This window comes from Cherax quadricarinatus, chromosome 86, assembly GCF_038502225.1.
Source record: "Cherax quadricarinatus isolate ZL_2023a chromosome 86, ASM3850222v1, whole genome shotgun sequence".
Classification (NCBI taxonomy): domain Eukaryota; kingdom Metazoa; phylum Arthropoda; class Malacostraca; order Decapoda; family Parastacidae; genus Cherax; species Cherax quadricarinatus.
In genome coordinates, this window is record NC_091377.1 from 17,150,141 (window position 1) to 17,171,537 (window position 21,397).

General features: G+C 39.8%; 2 protein-coding genes across 16 annotated transcripts in view; one reads left to right on the plus strand and one right to left on the minus strand.

Moving 5' to 3' along the window:
- The window catches only part of LOC128691749 (sec1 family domain-containing protein 2), a 50,117-nt gene extending 29,285 nt beyond the window's left edge, over positions 1–20,832 (minus strand). For 2 of the 8 annotated variants that reach the window (XR_011394448.1, XR_011394447.1), the window contains exons 1-2: positions 3,453–7,286; positions 2,176–2,277 (exon numbers count right to left, since the gene is read on the minus strand). Coding sequence is in view for 2 of the 8 variants with exons in the window: in XM_070103687.1 (XP_069959788.1) it covers positions 3,453–3,929 (477 nt within the window). In the remaining 6 variants the exon portion in view is untranslated. Of the gene's footprint in view, positions 1–2,175; positions 7,289–12,200; positions 12,327–20,658 lie in introns of those variants that run through there. The other 6 variants (XR_011394449.1, XR_011394446.1, XR_011394445.1 and 3 more) reach the window with 4 other exon arrangements.
- The window catches only part of LOC128691750 (phosphoribosylamine--glycine ligase-like), a 53,580-nt gene that overhangs the window by 7,391 nt on the left and 24,792 nt on the right, over positions 1–21,397 (plus strand). The window contains exon 1 of one of the 8 annotated variants that reach the window (XR_011394450.1): positions 11,318–11,888. The exons of 3 other annotated variants lie outside the window; for them this stretch is intronic. The gene's annotated coding sequence lies outside the window, so the exon portion shown is untranslated. Of the gene's footprint in view, positions 1–11,317; positions 11,889–13,444; positions 13,460–21,101; positions 21,117–21,397 lie in introns of those variants that run through there. 4 more of the 8 variants (XR_008407479.2, XR_008407482.2, XR_011394451.1 and 1 more) reach the window with 4 other exon arrangements.

Consider the following 21,397-nt stretch of genomic DNA (forward strand, 5'->3'; position numbering starts at 1 on the left):
ACTAAAAAAAATAAGAAGAAAATTGTCAAAGTGGGATGTCTGAATGTGCATGGATGTTGTGCGAATGATAAGAAAGAGATGATTGTGGATGTTATGAATGAGAAGAAGCTGGATGTCCTGGCTTTAAGTGAAACAAAGCTGAAGGGTGTGGGAGAGTTTCAGTGGAGAGAAATAAATGCGATTAGGTCAGGGGTTTCAAATAGAGTTAGAGCTAAAGGAGTAGCAATAATGTTGAAGGATAAGCTATGGCAGGAAAAGAGAGTAAAATGTATTAATTCAAGGATTGTTATGTTGATATGTCCCTTATTACTTTGATAGTAAGGTTCTCACTACATACCGTTAGCCACTAGTGGCTAACGCGACGGGCTGGAGTTTTGAGACTATGACCGCGGGTTCAATCCCGGCCGGGGGTATGGTTTGTTTGCAATCGTGTCATTACGATTTCTTGAGTCATGTTCTCACTACATGTTCTAGTGTGGGGTAGCTTTTTACTTAACCCTTAAACGGTCCAAACAAATCGACGTTCAAATTCATAGTGCTACAAAAGTAGATCTACTTTTTTTAACATTTTCAAATGTAACAAAAAAATGTAGATAAAAGTTTTTTTTTTACACGTTTTCAAAGGTAAAACAAATAAGAAGATCTACATTTTTTTACATACTTTCAGATGTTGAAAAAATGTATATATACGTTTGGACCATTTAAGGGTTAATGGCCTTATCTGTCTAGGGGTAATACTTACATCATGGCTGATCATCCTCAGTGTCTCTGATATCCTTTCACCAGCCCTCTTCACAGGTTATGTAAACTACTACTATAAAAATATAACTGTATTTTAAATAGATATATACAGAATATATAATACAGCATTCACATATTCAAAACATAAGTCTACACACTCCTTAGCTGTTCTCCCACATGGTGCATCTCAGCAATTTTGCCCTTCTCTCTTTATGACTAATCTTTGGGCTAACCAGTGTTTTGACACACTTTAGTCACCCTGAGTATGGTGGCCACAACTTAAGTTATAAAAACTCACCCCTGGAGCACAAATAATGCCCCCAAAAAGATAGAAAGAAGGACCCAGAGGACCTGTCACCTTCAAGTCAACAGAGAGGGAGAGGGAGGAGCCTAGCTAAACTCCTCCCACCAAAACAAATGACTGTTGCCAAGCACAATTCTCTTGTTACCACAATTCTACTATACCTTATTTTTACTTTTACAAAAAGAATTACAACTTTATAAACTACTTATTTAAATTGTGTGTTTGTGTGTCTATAGTATAACCTATTATATTGAGAAAAATAGGCTTGACCCAGCTGCCTCTCAGTCATAAGATTGATCTGCCCTTATGACATTTAGAGCTAAGTCCCCATCAATTCAATACAATTAGGTATTCCAGAGTAACTGTTACTTATAAATACATGTTGGGTCCTATAGCCATAACACCCCCACCTCCAGACGAAGTCTCACAAAAGCTAGCCATGTCCCTCAGGATGCGGCTATTAAAAAGCATATTGCTTAAGTCTGAAGGCGGTAAGCAAGACTACTAGAAATGCTACATATTTCCCAGCACCATAACTACTCTTCACTTTACTGTTATTTACAACAGATTGCAGAATTTTTTAGAAAAGCATTTTAACCATACCCATATACTCAAGGGTGTAACTATTTACAATTTTAGTGGCTTTTAAAAAAATACACATTACAATGCAAGAATTGCACACAATGTCCACTGTGAAAGCCTGCACCAACAGGCCTGTGCCTCTGCTGCGGTAATCCAGCAAGCAACTGGTACTCCAGGGTGGCATCTTCCTGATCAGGAGACGAGAGTAGAGCCAAACCCAGAGCAGTCAGGTGTACACCAGGCAGGAAACTTCACAAAACATGTCAAGGTGTCTCTCACTTGGTGGCCGAACCAAACAGTGAGACTTCCAGTCAACACTCACGATCCTTAACATGGTCAGGCACTCAAGCCTATCTTCCGAGGTCCTACTCCACACAGATCCTCCAAACTTATGAAGAGGAGGCTGACACAGAACATGGAGGGGTCCAAGGGACCACAAAGGTAAATCGTCGGGCCATTTTGTATACAGAGCACACCAAGACAACATATCACATACCTTCCTGAACGTCTCATGTTATCGAAGGTTATCAACCACTGCCTCAACTCACATTTACATATACACTGACCCTCGTCACACTTTTGGCTCTGACTCGACTCCTTCACAGTCAGATGGCTGGTAGAGAGTACTCAGGCTCGCCGAGAGTTCACCACTGCAAAAACAACAAAGTCAGCACATGACAAACACTATGTACAAAGTATGCACCATGCATCTACATGAAACATCTAGAGTGAGCATTAGCAACCACATTCTCTGAGCCTTTTATATATTTAACTTCCAAATTAAAAGGCTGTAGGAACAAAGCCCATTTTAAGAGTCTGATTTTAGTCACCATACACAGGAATAGGATGAAGATATCCTGAGACATATACAAATGCTGAATAGCTAGCCCCAAAATGAAAATTTTCTTTCCTGTGGTAAAATGTTGACATTTAAACTTAGAAGGTTGTTCATAGATAATAACAGTTCTACAACCTCTCGCAGTACAACAACAAACACCAAAGACATCTCTTTGCACCCAGGTTGGATACATCAAGTTTACACAAATACCATCACGTTCCATCTCACACATGAATTTTAAGCACACAATGAACACAATTTGCATTACACACATGAAAATGGTACTGGAACACAGGCCATGGAATTCACATCTTCCTGCCCCATGTTTTAGTTTATTTAAAATGTTTGCATCTTTTAGTGCATAAGTATCAATCTTTCTAATCCTGTAAACCTTAGTTGTTAAATGTACTTTGCGGTAGTCAGTGTTTATGCCCAGGGTGCCATCTAATTTGAGAACCATGAAGCATGGGAATGCCCACTGACTCACTAAGCACTACAAACTGGTGTTGGAAGAATTTCACTTCTTCCTCCATATCCAATTTTTCATACAGATTTTTCCCACACAAAATTGTTGAATTGGCTCAACTTCCTTAACAATTTCTTCATAGAGTTTCAACTTTTCCCCATTACTGACATCCCAAGCTTTTATAAAGTTCCAAGGTGGCTGAGCCAACTCTCCAACATTTTTCTCATTAAACCCAAGCATGCATTTCCCAAAATCTTTTACACACATGTTATTTCTTAAATACACTTTTGATATTTCATACAGATTATTGTTTTGCAGCCCTTTACATTCCATTAAATTTTCAGAGAGACCAGTGCTTTAATGATTAAAACACTGGTCTCTCTGAATTTTTGACATAACTTCAAACCCTTTAACCGGTTACTGTGTACACTATACTCATTTTCTTCCTGCTCAGGTGTGTGGGTTTTATATCTAACCCCTGGGAACTTCCCCCACAACATGTTTAGCTCAGAGCAACTTGCCATACAGATTTTCACATGAATTGGCTCCAGTATCAGCACTTCCTCTACAGCCTCCAGAGCATTATGGTCCCACATCATCATCCTGGTCTGGTTGATGGGCACGTTCACTGGTACCATCCACCTCATACGAGCCAAACAGCATCTGAAACCGAGAAAAAGCTCCGAGGGGAAAGCAACACCATCCTCCCCAAGCCAATAGCTCAGAGATTCCAGAGTGCTTCCCCACTCAGCAAATACAAAGGAAGGGATCCTCTCATCCCAGTTGTTAGTATTGTTTATACCATAGGCTTGCATTATTGTCTTGAGGGTTTGATATAATTTCTCTATTTCCCCTTGAGATGGAGGGTGATAGGCAGTTGAAAACTGAGGCTCTACCTCTAACCCCTTTAACACATTCCTAAATAATTTTGAGGTAAAGTTAGACCCTTGATCTGTTTGTACCTCCCGAGGAAAGCCAACATGGGAAAAGAACTTCATCAAAGCCCTTAAGAACACTCGAGCTGTTATCCTGCATAGAGGGATTGCTTCTGGATACCTGGTAGTGGAGCAAATTATTGTTAGTAAATAATTTTTCCCATTCTGGTCCTTGGGAGTGGGCCAACGACATCTACTAACAGCTTGCTGAAGGGTTCACCTGGTGCTGAAATAGGCTGAAGGGGAACAGGTTTAATGCTTTGATTTGGTTCCCCTATAATTTGGCAGACATGACAGGTCTTTATATAATCTCCCACCGTCTCCCACAGCTGAGGCCAGAAGAAGTGCCTGGAAACCCTGGATACTGTTTTAGCAATACCTAGGTGTCCACCTAGAGGTGTGTCATGCACTAAGCTAAGAACATGGTTTCTATAAGGCTCAGGCACCACGACCTGGTGACAAAAACTTGGCTCTCCTACTGGTACTGCAACCGAAGGTGCCTTCTTCATTAGTATACCTTTCCTGAAATAGAAGCATTTACTTAAACGTAAAGATTCCTCCTCAGTCACAGCTGGGTGTGTCATCACACCCCTGTGCAGCAATTAACTGCATCATAGTAGGCCCAATCTCCCTCAAACTACTTCCCTGATCTCTGCACTGATTAGGCTCGACTCGGGTTGTGGTATCCTTTTCTTTAGTTGACTGCAGTTCAACATCAGAAATAGAGTTTCCAAACCTAAGTCCTCACCATCCTCATGAGAAATATAAGGATTACCCTTGGTATCCTGGTCACAAGACATACTTCTTGTCATGGCACCAACAGGGAAAAGGTCTGGCAGGGTCTCCCTAGCCTTCTTCTCCCAAACTTTGGGGTCTGGTTCCCCCCATACTAGTGGTTCTTCACTGTCTAACAGACCCATAACGTTGTTTCCCAATAAGAGGTTAACCCCTTCGAAGGGAATTTCATCTGAAATACCTACAGGGAGATAGCCAACTTGGTATGCAGATTCTACCCATAATTTGTGTACAGGTGTTCTTATGGGTGAACCTGTAATACCCTTCAATAATATATCTACTCCAGTATAGGTATCCTTAGACACTGGCAGCACTCCAGCACGTAGCAAGGAGTAGGTGCTACATCCATCTCTCAAGGACAGTATGTTCTCAACCCTACCCACATCCTTATGCAAAGCAACTGTGGACTTACTAGAATATACCTGCATCCTGGGGTCTAGACCCAAAGGTACCTCCTCACCTTGCTTTGAAGACCAAATACAGGCACCTGGATGTGTGTCTGCAGTTAGGGTCCTCTGGGGTGGTTCCTCCCTTTCCTGATCTCGCCGCCTTGACCAGCAAAACTTTTGTGTGTGTCCAGTTTTGTTACAGTAGTAACAGGCATAACTCTTAAAGGTATTTTTACCATTTGGTGTAGGACTGGTACTGTTTACTTGAGGACCTGAAACATTATCTGATTGTCTAGGTAAACTTTGAGCTCCAGCTGACTTACCTTTTCCTTCTATTTTAGAGGGTGCCTTAGCCTTCATTTGTCCCTGAAAATTCTTGTCCCACTTACCTTTATGACCATAGGACTTGGAATAAGGTTTAGAACGAGTGGGGAAATTTTCAGAAGGAGCATGACTATTTTTACTTACCAATTCCCTGTGAGCCAAGAATCGGTCACCTAGATCCAGTGCTTCTGAAAGATTATCTGGGTTTTTGTCCTCCAAATATTCTCTGAGGTCAACAGGGATTGTATTGTACAATTCCTCATGAACCATCAGATCTACTAATTTGTTATAGTCTTTATTAACTCCTTTAGAACAAATCCATTTCTTAAACAGGAACAGTTTCTCATTCCCAAACTCGGTTAAGGTCTGCCCATCCTGAAATTTTTGATTTCTGAACTTTTGTCTATATTTCTCAGGTATCATTTGGTAGGCAAGCAATACTTCCTCTTTAATTTTATCATAATCAGAAAAATCTTGCCCCTCCAGAGTCTCTACTCTCTGGAGTCCTTTACCTACGAGTTGTGTGCGAACTAGGGTAGCCCACTTCTGTTTGGGCCATCCTTGCTCCAAAGCAGTCTTCTCAAAAAAAGAAAAATATCTATCTGGGTCAATCTCTGTAAACTTAGGGACAAAATTTGCAGCTTTAGTTATGTTAAAGTACTGCTCAGGCTCTTGTTCTGAACCTCCTAACCTTTGACGTTCTTCCTCCTTAGCTTTCATTAATTTCATCTGAGCCTCTAGTACTGCTAATTTAAGTCTCATTCTCTCCATTTCCGTATCACCTGGAGTAGGTGATCCCTCATGTTCACTGTTAACAGGCATGTTTACTGATTTATTATTAACTTCCTCCCTGAAGCCTAAAACGTTTAAAGACTCATGTTCTGACATAGTTTTTATCTTGAAACGCTTGCTTCCCTCTTACAGTATCAGTGGACAAAGTTTTCCCACAGGCACATAAAATAACACAAATTGAATGTAAACTATGCACATAACACTTACCATAACCACAACAAATATGTTACTCAACCTTTCTCCCACCTTAGGAGAAAAACAACCTGTAAACTAATATATGAAAACAACACTTCCACTGACACCACTTTGGTAAATCATCTACCAGAAACATGCAACTGTTATTACCCCATACCAGCACATATAGTTCAAAGAATGTTTTGAGTTATTTTAGCAGTCAAATAACTCTCCCAGTCAAGCTCCCATGTTACATTGATATGTCCCTTATTACTTTGATAGTAAGGTTCTCACTACATGTTCTAGTGTGGGGTAGCTTTTTACTTAATGTCCTTATGTCTAGAGGTAATACTTATATCATAGCTGATCATCCTCAGTGTCTCTGATATCCTTTCACCAGCCCTCTTCACAGGTTATGTAAACTACTATAAAAATATAACTGTATTTTAAATAGATATATACAGAATATATAATACAGCATTCACATATTCAAAACATAAGTCTACACACTCCTTAGCTGTTCTCCCACATGGTGCATCTCAGCAATTTTGCCCTTCTCTCTTTATGACTAATCTTTGGGCTAACCAGTGTTTTGACACACTTTAGTCACCCTGAGTATGGTGGCCACAACTTAAGTTATAAAAACTCACCCCTAGAGCACAAATAATGCCCCAAAAAGATAGAAATAAGGACCCAGAGGACCTGTCACCTTCAAGTCAACAGAGAGAGAGGGAGAGGGAGGAGCCTAGCTAAACTCCTCCCACCAAAACAAATGACTGTTGCCAAGCACAATTCTCTTGTTACCACAATTCTACTATACTTTATTTTTACTTTTACAAAAAGAATTACAACTTTATAAACTACTTATTTAAATTGTGTGTTTGTGTGTCTATAATATAACCTATTATATTGAGAAAAATAGGCTTGACCCAGCTGCCTCTCAGTCATAAGAGTAAGTAAGTAAGTTTATTCAGGTATACACAAATACAGTTACATAGAATTATCATACATAGCAGCATATGTGTAGAGAACCTAGGATAACCCAAAAAAGTCAGACAGAGTGGCTTATTTCCCTTATGACATTTAGAGCTAAGTCCCCATCAATTCAATACAATTAGGTATTCCAGAGTAACTGTTACTTATAAATACATGTTGGGTCCTATAGCCCCATAACAAGGATTATGTGGAGTAAAATAAAGGATGGATGTGAAAAGTGGGTTATAGTAAATGTATATGCACCTGGAGAAAAAAGAAGTGTAGAGGAGAGAGAGAGATATTTTGGGAAATGTTGAGTGAATGCGTGGAGAGTTTTGAACCAAGTGTGAGAGTACTTGTGGTTGGGGATTACAATGCTAAAGTAGGTAAAAATGTTGTGGAGGGAGTAGTAGGTAAATCTGGGGTGCCAGAGGTAAATGAAAATGGGGAGCCTTTAATTAAGCTATGTGTAGAAAGAGGTTTGGTAATAAGTATTACATATTTTAAGAAAAAGAGGATAAATAAATATACAAGGTATGATACAGCATATAATGAAAGTAGTTTGTTAGATTATGTATTGGTGGATAAAAGGTTGATGGGTAGGCTCCAGGATGTATGTGTTTATAGAGGAGCAACTGATATGTCAGATCATTATTTAGTTGTAACTACAGTTAGAGTAAGAGGTAGATGGGACAAGAGGAAAATGGCAACAAGAAGTAAGAGAGAGGTGAAAGTTTATAAGCTAAGGGAGGAGGAAGTTCAGGTGAGATATAAGCAACTATTGGCAGAAAGGTGGGTTAGTGCAAGTATGAGTAGTGAGGGGGTTGAAGAGGGTTGGAATACATAGTTTTAAAAATGCAGTATTATAATGTGGGGCAGAAGTTTGTGGTTATAGGAGGGTGGGTGCAGGAAGAAAGAGGAGTGATTGTGGATGAGTTTGGGAGTGTGTGTAAAGGTTGAAAGTTGAAAGTGAACATAGAAAAGAGTAAAGTGATAAGGTTATCAAATGATTTAAATAAAGAAAAATTGGATATCAAATTGGAGAGGATGGATTTATGAAGGATGAGGTTAATCATAGAATTGATGAAGGAGAAAAGGTGAGTGGTGCATTGAGGTGTATGTGAAGACAAAAAACGTTATCTATGGAGGCAAAGAAGGGAATGTATGAACGTAAAGTGGTACCAACACTTTTATATGGGTGTGAAGCTTGGGTTGTAAATGCTGCAGCAAGGAAACGGTTGGAGGCAGTGGAGATGTCCTGTCTAAGGGCAATGTGTGGTGTAAATATTATGCAGAAAATTCGGGGTGTGAAAATTAGGAGATGGTGTGGAGTTAATAAAAGTATTAGTCAGAGGGCTGAAGAGGGGTTGTTGAGGTGGTTTGGTCATTTAGAGAGAATGGATCAAAGTAGAATGACATGGAGAGCGTATAAATCTGTAGGGGAAGAAAGGCGGGGCAGGGGTCGTCCTCGAAAACGTTAGGGAGGGGGTAAAAGTTTTGTGGGCAAGGGGCTTGGACTTCCAGCAAGCGTGGATGAGCGTGTTAGATAGGAGTGAATGGAGACGAATGGTATTTGGCACCTGACGAGCTGGCAATATAAACACAAATGCAGTATAATGTGATCCTTTATTGACTACGTTTCGCCCACACAGTGGGCTTTTTCAAGTCACAAACAGAACTACCTGGGGTGGAAGGAACGCGAGTATTTATAGTCCGGCTGAGGTCAGGTGAAGAATGCTGCATCTGATGATGTACCGAGTGGGGTTATAGAGTCTAAAAACTTGGGTAGCTTAGAAAGGAGATTGGATAAGTTTGTGAGCAGACCTTCTACAGTGTTCTTATGTGGGATAGCGATGAAGAAGTTTCTTGGCAAGTGGTTCAGCTATGTTATAGAAGCCACTATTCTGGTTGAAGTTGTCGGATATAGAAATAAGTGATGATTCCAGGATTCTTCGGTATTGAGTGTTGTCTTCTGTGGCGATAAGTCTTGAGTTTCTGTAGTTTATCAAGTGGTTGTGTGAATTACGGTGTTGTACGCAGGCATTCCTTGTGTCGTCAGACCTGCTTGCGTATTGGTGTTCTGAAATACGTGTTTGGAGGTCCCTTGATGTTTCACCCACGTATAACTTGTTGCAGTCATTACAAGGGATTATGTATACCCCTGCAGAGGATGGAGGCTTGTCCTGCCTACTACTTGTGATGTCCTTGATGGTCGTGGTTGTGGAGGTAGATACTTGGAATGATGTTTTGGCAAAGATGTTGGAAACATGTTTGGCAATGGAGTTGGTGGGAAGGACTTGAAGTGTGAGCAGGGTAATATTTAGTGAAGGAATTCAGGGAAACCGGTTATTTTTATATAGCTGGACTTGAGTCCTGGAAATGGGAAGTACAATGCTTGCACTTTAAAGGAGGAGTTTGGGATATTGGCAGTTTGAAGGGATATGCTGTGTATCTTTATATGTATATGCAAAAACAGTGATTATGTGTGAGGGAGGTGAAAGTGTCGAATGATGATGAAAGTATTTTCTTTTTGGGGATTTTATTTCTTTTTGGGTCACCCTGCCTTGGTGGGAGACGGCCAGCTTGTAAAAAAAATTCTTAGACTTGAAGCAAAAAGGTAATGCATATGTAAAGGAATATTATTTGGCTATTTTTCTCTCATGTGATGGGTTGACAGGGTGACTTTTTTTCTGTTATTTATTTCTCAAATACATTAATTTTTAGTACATGTGTGGTACATTCATATTTTTCTTTTACAGTACCCATTTTAATTTAGCTTGGCACATGATTCACACACTGTACTGAAAATCAACCATGTGATGTTCAAAATATGATTACTGCTTTTCACATACCTGAATCTCTCTTTATTTTATCCCCTCTATAAAGAGGATTAGAGCAATATTTATAAAGACAGGGACTCTGAAACAGTGTTTTATCCCTAGTATCAACAACTGTAACTAATATTATAAGAGGGAGAAATTCACAACAGTATTCGCTGACATCTATACACTCATCAGGATGGCAGATGGTAGTGTATTACTCCACTACACTCTCCTTCTGCATTTTATAAGCACTTTTACAGATTTGTCTTTATTCTCAGTTATTTTATATTTTTATTTTTTATAAGCTGTATGGGAAAAGGGGTGACTAGCCCATTGCTCCCGACATTTTAGTTGACTTTTACAACATATATGGCTTATGGAGGAAAGCTTCTTATTTCACTTTCTCATGAATATGAAAGGAAAATAAAAAGAACAAGAACTACATATAAAGAAAAATCAAAGAAAACTCAGATGAGTGTGTATACATAAACGTGTGCATTTGCGTGTAGTGTGATCTAATTGTAAGTAAAAGTAACAAGAAATACCTGTTATCTTGTGTGTTTATGAGATAGAAAAAAGACATCACCACTCCTACCATCATGTAAAACAAATACAGGTTTCTGTCCTACACTCATTTGGCAGGACAGTAGTGCCTCCCTGGGTGGTTGCCTAAACTTTAAAGGAGAGGGTTGGGATATTGGGTGTTTGGAATGACATCTAAACTGTTGTATCTGAATGCTTCTGCAAAGACAGTGATTATGTGTAAATGACGGTGAAAGTGTTGAATGATGGTGAAAGTGTTTCTTTCCTTTTTGGGTCACCCTGCCTCAGTGGGAGACGGCCGACATCTTAAAAAAAATTTACTTATATTTTTATCAATACATCAGCTGTTTCTTACTGAGGCAGGGTGACCCAAAAAAGAAAAAAAAACACTTTCATTATCATTCATTCCATCACTGTCTTGCCAGAGGCACATCTACATTACAGTTCAAAAGCTGTAACATATCTCTACCCCTCCTTGGGCACTGTGCTTCCAACCTCCAGGACTCAAGTCCGGCTAACTGGTTTCCCTGAATCCCTTCATAAATAATACATTACTCACACTCCAACAGCATGTCAAATCATAAAAACCATCTGCCTCCACTCGCTCTTATCTAATGCACCCACGCACGCTCCAGGAATATAGGTAGCCTATATTCTGCATTACCTCATCACTTGTGCAGCCTTCAACTTATACAGTAGTCCACAGGGGATACATTCCAAGACCTACCATGGATACCTGAAACCATGGACAGTAGCCAACCATACATGTTATTTTTTATTTATATAGAGACCTACAATAAAGTTTAATTGATAAATTATGCAAAATAAGTCTAGAATTGGCACTTTTTCACTGATGGGAGGCATTTCACAGCTTCTCATAGGCTTTGAACAACTGCTGCCATCACTACGTTGTGCTTTGGAGCCATTATCAAACAAAATTAAGAGCTATTTTTGGGCCACAGTAAACCGTGTATAACTGAACTCGTGGATACAGAATCTGTGGCTAAAGTGTACGAGAAATATTTCAAAAATAGAGACCTAACTGATTAACTTGTCAATATTTTATACCATATTCAGCATAAGTGGAAGGGTTACTATGTGGACACAGCCTGGTTGATCAGGCTCTAATCCACCAGGAGGCCTGGTCACAGACCGGGCCGCGGGGGCGTTGACCCCCGGAACTCTCTCCAGGTAAACTCCAGGTCCAGGTAAACAGCCTCATCATTGGTTATGGGAGATATAAACTATTACAATCAGTGGTGGCTCATCAAAAAATAAACAGGGGAGACTACGTGACTTCTATTTTTAATAATTTTTTATCTCGTTTCAACAAAAAAAATAAAAATTCGCTTATAAATACATTGAAAACAACATACAACAGATTTTTTCTGTAATATATTTGTCAGTTGCAAATTATTTTAGTGCAAGGTTGATGAAGTCATACGTCTGGCAGTGAGCATCTGGGGTTAGTGCAGCTCTGCAGCTCCTATGGATGAGCCACCATTAATTACAATGCTTACCTGTGTAAATGGAAGTGTTTCCTCTGGGTCTCCAATAGACTGTAAGAGACGTTTCTCCAAGCTCAACAGTTGATCAAGATGAACATACCGGGGATCACAGAGAGTCTCCACCACACCCAGTCCTTGCTGCAATTTACAATATTTTGAAAAATCTTTCACTGTAGATACCATGCACACTTCAAACCAATCTGCATCTTAAGTTCAATGATAAGTGGCTGGTCACATTAGCCCATCAAGACACAACCAAGGATTGTACAAGATGATGAAAGAAACATCTTTCAACAAATCGGCTTTATCCCACCAAGGCCGGGCACAACAGCCATCTCCCACCAAGGCAGGGTGCCCCGAAAAGGAAGAAACAAAGAGTTTTTTTTTCCAACAAACTGGCCGTATCCCACCAAGGGAGGCTGACCTAAAAAAGAAATATGAAAGTTTTCCTTTTTAAATTTAGTAATTTATACAGAAAGGGTTACTAGCCCCTTGCTCCTAGCATTTTAGTTGCCTCTTAAGACACACACATGGCTTATGGAGGAAGAATTCTGTTCCACTTTCCCATGGAGATAAGAAGAAATAAGGAAGAACAAGAACTAGTAAGAAAACAGAAGAAAACCCAGAGGGGCATGTATATATATATGCATGTACATGCATGTGTAGTGTGACCTAAGTATAAGTAGAAGTAGCAAGATATGCCTGGTATCCCGCGTGTTTCTTCTTTATTTTTTTTTCAACATACCAGCCATATCCCACTGAGGTGGGGTGGCCCAAAAGGAAAAACAAAAGTTTTTCCTTATAAATTTAGTAATATATACAGGAGAAAGGGTTACTGGCCCCTTGCTCCTGACATTTTAGTCACCTCTTGACACGCAATGCTTACAGAGGAAGAATTCTGTTCTACTTCCCCATGGAGAGTATTATTATTTATTTATATATTTATTTATTGATCTATCTTTAACCACAAGTTATACATGCTGTACACATTGTTCATAGTGCCAGTGCAGAAGAGTAAGAAATTATATACAAAATTATTGTTGGGGAGCTGGAGGTAAATTAATATAGGAATAGCATCTACTTTTTTCTACTGACTATTTCCAGTAATTTCACAACATTGTTTATCAGTAAAACAAGTGTGTAGTTCAGGGGATCCTCCCTATTGCCTTTGTAGACATCAGCCTAATGTGATTTTTTCCATTTATCTGCCAGCCAAAATTCAAATACAGTAGTAGAAGACCTCATAGATGACATCAGACAGTAACAGCAGGGTTAGGATAGCAGAAAGTTTTCTTCCCTTACTCCCCTCTCCCTCTGCCCACAATCACCTTGAAAGGTGAAGAAAGCCCAGACTGCATAGTTAAAGTAGGAGTTGGGAGAATGTTCATAAACTAATGTCAATGTTCTAGTAACCAGGTCCACACATGCACTGTGTACCTGAATCCTCTGGAGCGTATGCAAAATACTATCCAATCAGGAATTAAAAAACTGAATTGTTTAAGCTATTATACTTTCCGAGGGAAATCTTTTCATGTGTAAGCAAGTTTAATTAGGTATACACAAATAGTTACATAGATTATCATACACAGCAGAGAATGTGTAGAGAATTTAGGATAACTCAAAAAAGTCAGAGGTTCTCTACACATATGCTGCTATTTATGATAATCTATGTCTAATTGTATTTGTGTATACCTGAATAAACTTACTTACACATGAACACATTTCCCTCAGAAAGTGTAAATGTTTAAACAATCCAATTTTTTAATTCCTGATTAGATAGTACTTTGCATATGCTTTAAAGGATTCGGTTAAAATTCTGTAAAAATTCCTTAACCCATGGAGGAGGTGAACGTATTCAGATATTTGGGAGTGGACGTGTCAGCGGATGGGTCTATGAAAGATGAGGTGAATCATAGAATTGATGAGGGAAAAAGAGTGAGTGGTGCACTTAGGAGTCTGTGGAGACAAAGAACTTTGTCCTTGGAGGCAAAGAGGGGAATGTATGAGAGTATAGTTTTACCAACGCTCTTATATGGGTGTGAAGCGTGGGTGATGAATGTTGCAGCGAGGAGAAGGCTGGAGGCAGTGGAGATGTCATGTCTGAGGGCAATGTGTGGTGTGAATATAATGCAGAGAATTCGTAGTTTGGAAGTTAGGAGGAGGTGCGGGATTACCAAAACTGTTGTCCAGAGGGCTGAGGAAGGGTTGTTGAGGTGGTTCGGACATGTAGAGAGAATGGAGCGAAACAGAATGACTTCAAGAGTGTATCAGTCTGTAGTGGAAGGAAGGCGGGGTAGGGGTCGGCCTAGGAAGGGTTGGAGGGAGGGGGTAAAGGAGGTTTTGTGTGCGAGGGGCTTGGACTTCCAGCAGGCATGCGTGAGCGTGTTTGATAGGAGTGAATGGAGACAAATGGTTTTTAATACTTGACGTGCTGTTGGAGTGTGAGCAAAGTAACATTTATGAAGGGATTCAGGGAAACCGGCAGGCCGGACTTGAGTCCTGGAGATGGGAAGTACAGTGCCTGCACTCTGAAGGAGGGGTGTTAATGTTGCAGTTTAAAAACTGTAGTGTAAAGCACCCTTCTGGCAAGACAGTGATGGAGTGAATGATGGTGAAAGTTTTTCTTTTTCGGGCCACCCTGCCTTGGTGGGAATCGGCCGGTGTGATAATAAAAAAAATAAAAATTATTTTCATACAATTTTTTTGTTTGAGTATGTTAATTTTGTTTACTACAGTATCTTAAGAGTTTGAATGCAATCTTGCAGTCTACATTTTGTAAGTGAGAACACTAAGTATTGTTCTTTGATTCTATCTTCATTTCACTCAAAAACATCATAAAATACTAGTACAGTACCATCACTGAATCAATTTTATTGAGTATACATTTAATGTCCTTATAGTATATATATATAGTATATATATATTTTTTTCAACAAGTCGGCCGTCTCCCACCGAGGCAGGGTGACCCAAAAAAAGAAAGAAAATCCTCCCCAAAAAATACTTTCATCATCATTCAACACTTTCACCTCATTCACACATAATCACTGTTTATTGCCTTTGTAGTCTTAAGTTAGACTTAAGCTTGGCCAAAATGCTCTGCATAACCACGGGCTTTCTACATGCATTATCAAGTGTCACCCATTTCTGTACAAACAATGTATCATGTGGAAATAAATTTTGAATCTTAATTTTGAATCACACAATCAAAAAGTGCCACACGAGCAAATGTATGAACATAAAACTCAATACAGTGGACCCTCGACTTACGAAAGCCTCATCTTACGATAAAATCAACTTATGAAGCTTTTCAGTGTAAAAATTTTACCCCGACCTACGATGAAAAACTTGGCTTATATCATTCGTCCCATACGTGTCCACGCGTCCATCTGGCCTGAGCGTGCCTCAGCTGGCCTGTCTTCAGTTAGTGTGCCAATGTTTACAAGCCAGTGTGGTCAGGACCATGGTACATTTTATATTATTCCAGTGTTTTTAGTGCTTGTAACCGCTAAATAAGCCACCATGGGCCTAAAGAAATCTTCCAGTGCCAATCCTGTGTAAAAAGGGTGAAAATTAGGTTGTACAACAAACCACAATCAACCATCGCTGCTATCCTGGCCAACAAAAAGGCAATCAAGGAAGCTGTTGTTGTGAAAGGTACAAGTATCTTTACGAAACACAGATCACAAGTGCTCAAGGATATTGAGAGACTGTTATTGGTGAGGATAAACGAAAAACAAACATCAGGAGATAGCATCTCTCATGCGATCATATGTGAAACGGCAAGGCAGTTGAATGACGATAGATGGAGATAGTAAAATAGATGGAGCAGTAACAGAGTCTGTTTGGGTAAAGTTCGTGGAGGGTCAAGAAAAACTAATTCTAGGTGTAATATACCGACCTCCAGGCTTGGATCACGATAGAGGGAGACTTCTTTGGGACGAAATTGTTAGGGCTTCTGGACACAGTAACATAGTCATAGTAGGGGACTTTAACTTTAGTCAAATTGACTGGAATTCTTTGACAGGTAATCTAGAGTCCAGTGACTTTATGGAAACTGTTCAGGACTGTTTTCTGAAACAGAGCGTAACTGAGCCTACCAGGGGTAATAATTTGCTAGACCTAGTCTTGTCAAATAAGGAAACACTCGTGAATAATCTGGAGATCACTGAAGAGCTTGGCGCAAGTGATCACAAATCCATCACTTTTAGCATTAATTGGGAATGCAAGAATAATGATAATACAGTAAAAATCCCTGATTTTCGTTCTGCCGATTATAATGGACTTAGGGAACATCTGTCTAATCTTGATTGGGGTTATCTAGCTAATAATTTTATTGACGATAATCATACTTATGAATATGAAGGGATCTGCTTTTATGATTGTTTTCTTAATAATGTACACAGTGCCCAGAGTATATACATTCCCCAGAGAGAAATTAGGTCTAATAATAACGATCCCAAATGGGTTAACAGGAGGCTAAAACATCTATTAGGGGAGAAAAGGGGAATTTATAGGCGCATCAGAAGAGGAGAGGTTAACCTTACTGACCAATACGTTCAGCTTAAAAGAGAAGTAAAAAAGGCGATTAGAAAGGCTAAACGTGACTATGAAATTAGAGTTGCTAATGAATCAGACTAATCCAAAGGGGTTCTTTCAAGTGTATAGGACGAAGGTGAAGGAAAAAGTAGGACCTCTGAAAACTGGGAATGGACAGCTGACGGATAATGAACTGGAAATGTGTTCCTTATTTAATGACTACTTTTTGTCAGTTTTTACACAGGAAGATGTAAATGAGATTCCAGTAATTAACAATTATTTAGTTCCTGATGAATTTAAGTTAACTAATATTACTGTCACGAGGGACATGGTAATTAAACAGATAGACAAACTGAAACAAAGTAAGTCCCCGGGACCCGATGAGTTGTTTTCAAGGGTACTTAAGGAATGCAAGATGGAGCTTAGTCAGCCATTAACGAGTGTATTCAATGCGTCCATCCTTACCAGTGTTGTGCCAGAGTTATGGAAGATGGCTAATGTGGTTCCTATATTCAAATCGGGGGATAAGTCCACCCCTTCAAATTACCGTCCAATAAGCCTGACATCTATAGTGGGCAAGTTATTAGAATCAATTATAGCTGACATTATCAGAAGTCACCTTGAGGAGCATAACTTGATAAATGAATCTCAGCATGGATTCACGAGAGGTCGTTCCTGCCTGACAAACTTGCTGACGTTCTTCAATAGAACATTTGAGGCAGTTGACAGTGATAAGGAATATGATATTGTTTATTTGGATTTTAGTAAAGCCTTCGACAGAGTACCTCACAAGAGACTCTTAAGAAAAGTGGCAGCTCATGGTATAGGAGGTAAAGTTCTAGCATGGATTGAGGCATGGCTTACCAATAGAAAGCAGAGAGTTACAATTAATGGAGTGAAATCTGAATGGGGATTAGTCACTAGTGGCGTTCCACAAGGATCAGTTTTAGGCCCTCTCCTGTTCATAATTTACATTAATGACCTTGATGAAGGGATTACTAGTGACATGAGTAAGTTTGCTGATGATACAAAGATGGGCCGTATAATTCACTCTGAGGAGGATATCAATGAACTCCAGGACGATTTGAACAAATTAATGTCTTGGTCTGAAAAATGGCAGATGAAGTTTAATGTGGATAAGTGTAAGGTACTTGCCCTTGGTAATGAGAATAACCCTCGAAGCTATAATCTAGGTGAAGTAGAGCTTGATCATACAGAATGAAAAAGACTTGGGAGTCATGGTAAGCAGAAATCTAAAGCCAAGACAGCAGTGCCTTAGTGTGCGCAACAAGGCCAACAGATTACTTGGATTTATCTCAAGAAGTATAAGTAACAGAAGTCCAGAAGTTATTTTGCAGCTCTATACATCACTAGTGAGGCCTCATTTAGATTATGCTGCTCAGTTTTGGTCCCCTTACTACAGGATGGACATAGACTCATTAGAGAACATACAGAGAAGAATGACTAAAATGATTTACTGTGTAAGGAACCTCCCGTATGAAGATAGACTTAAAGCCTTAAATCTCCACTCTCTGGAGAGGCGTAGAATGAGGGGAGATATCATTGAAGTGTATAAGTGGATGACGGGCATAAACAAGGGAGACATTAATAAAGTACTGAGGGTGTCGAACCAGGTAAGAACCAGGAATAATGGATTTAAGTTGGATAAATTTAGATTTAGAAAGGACATAGGTAAGTACTGGTTTTCTAACAGAGTTGTAGATGCGTGGAACAGTCTTCCCAGTGGGGTGATACAGGCTAGGACCTTGGGTAGCTTTAAGAAGAGACTGGACAAATATATGAGTGGGAGGGGCTGGGTTTGATTGGTGTCAAGGGGTACGGGAGTTATTTCTTGAGTAGCTTTAGGTACCTGGAGTTTACCTGGAGAGAGTTTCGGGGGTCAACGCCCCTGCGGCCCGGTCTGTGACCAGGCCTCCTGGTGGATCAGCCCCTGATCAACCAGGTAGATGTCGTTTTGATAAAGACTTGCCTCGTATGGGCCAGTAGGCCTGCAGTGTTCCTACATTCTTATGTTCTTATGTTCTTAATTAAAAAAATGCCTGCAACTAGTGGTGATGTGAGTGAATCTAAGGCCAGCAAAGGTTGGTTTGAGAGATTTAAGAATCGTAGTGGCATACATAGTGTGATAAGGCATGGTGAGGCTGCCAGTTTGGACCAAAAAGCGGCTGAAAAATATGTGCAGGAATTCCAGAAGTACATAGAGGCTGAAGGATTGAAACCCCAACAAGTGTTTAGTTGTGACAAAACAGGCCTGTTTTGGAAGAAAATGCCCAACAGGACTACATTACACATGAGGAAAAAGCACTGCCAGGACACAAGCCAATGAAAGACAGGCTAACTTTAATGTTGTGTAGTAATGCTAGTGGGGATTGCAGAGTGAAGCCTCTACTCGTGTATCCCTCTGAAACTCCTAGAGTGTTCAGGAAAAACAATGTCATCAAGGTTAATTTGTGTGTGATGTGGAGGGAAAACCAGTAAGGCATGGGTCACTAGGGACTTTTTCTATGACTGGTTTTACCATGCATTTGGCCCCACTTTGAAAAATTATCTCCTGGAAAATAAATTGGAACTTAAGTGCCTCCTGGTATTTGACAGTGCTCCTGGTCATCCTTCAGACTTGGCAGAGCAAATTTCGGGGGAGCTGAGCATCATAAAAGTGAAGTTTTTGCCTCCTAATACCACTCCTCTCCTCCAGCCCATGGACCAGCAGATCATTTCAAATTTTAAGAAACTGTATACCAAAGGAATGTTTCAAAAGTGCTTTGAAGTGACCTCAGACACTCAACTGACCCTAAGAGAGTTTTGGAAAGATCACTTTAGTATCCTCAGTTGCATAACCTTATAAGTAAGGCTTGGGAGGGAGTGACTAAGAGAACCTTGAACTCTGCTTCGAGGAAACTGTGGCCAGAATGTGTACAAGAGAGGGATTTTGAAGGGTCTGGGGCTAACCCTCAGGAGCCTATGCCAGTTGTGGAATCTATTGTGGCATTCGGGAAGTCCTTAGGGTTAGAGGTTAGTGGGGAGGATGTGGAAGAGTTGGCGGATGATGACAGTGAAGAACTAACCACTGATGAGCTGCTGCAAGAGCATCTGCAACAGCAAGAGGCCACAACTGAGGAAACTGCTTCAGAGGAGGGGAGAGAGAAATGGAGGAAGTTGCCTTCTTCAAAGATTAAGGAAATCTGTGCAAAGTGGGTTGATGTACAAACCTTTATGGAAGAAAATCACCCTGACACAATTATTGCAAGCCGTGCTGGTGACTTTTACAATGACGATGTTGTGAACCACTTTAGGAAAACCTTAAAAGAACATGAGGTACAGAGCTCTATGGTCAGATTTTCGGTGCGACAGAGGTCCAGTGGCATTAAAAAACAAAGAAGGGAAGTAACCCTGGAAAAGAACTTGTTACCTAAGTCCTTATAGAAGGGGATTCCCCTTCCAAAAATTAATACACTTCCATCTCCCCTTCTCCCATCTCATCACACATCACTACAGCTTCAATAAAGGTAAGTGTCATTTATTCTTCATTTAGTATTTAGTATTATTCATTTAGTAGTACACAATATATATTGTGCATGTATCCTTCTTTTTGTGTAGGAAAATGTACATTTCATGTGTTAAAAATTTGTTTTTCATACTTTTGGGTGTCTGGGATGGATTAATTGGATTTCCATTATTTCTTATGGGGAAAATTAATTCGACTTACGATAATTTTGTCTTGCGACGAGCTCTTTGGAACGGATTAACATCGTTAGTCGGGGGTTCACTGTATATCACAAAGCATGATTTCTGACTTTGTACAATGTATGATATCCTGGCATTATCATGTATTTGTACAATACATGATATCCTGGCATTTACTAGCAACAGTTTCAATCATATACTATACTAGTACAACACTGATCTCATTTACCTGCAATAAACCAGCATTTTCAGTAAAGGCATCAATGTCTGATACAAATTGCTGAACATTTTTCTTTAAGTTTTCTGGTGTTACTCGAGTTTCCTTTTTTTCATGTTCACTAGCCAAGTTTTTATGACTAGCTGCTTCCAACACCTGAAACCAAAACATCTTTAACTATTTTTCCAGGATTGTTTAATATCTTGTTTCCATTATTAAAAACCTTTACTTCTGTATTCATTGAAGACCCAAACAGAGTAAAATACTGTACTACATACTGATTTGAATGGCATTTTAAGGAAGATTTGCAACATCATATTTACAACTGATTGGCAAAAAAACACTGAAAAAAGAAAACCTATTTCTCTTTTACATGAACTACAGAGAGAGAAGGATGTGTTGGGTAAAACCAGGAAGTGCAAATACTCTTCACCCCCACATCCTGAAAGTCAGAGGGCAGGAACATAAGGGTATGGATTTTAGCATAGAAAGTAGACATGTTGAGCTATAGACACAAACAAACCTGCGATGCTATATATACACTCAACCCCCTCACCCACCAAATAATCTCAACTTCAACCCTTTTCATATCTACCAACCCTTCTTAAATCCCCTATCCCCTTCTACAACCCCTTTCACAACTACCAACCCCTCTTAAATTCCTTAACACCTTCCCCCTCTTTCTCAAATCATCAGCAAAACAACTAGCTTCACCATCACAAGTATGACCATCCCAGCTGCCCTGTCACCA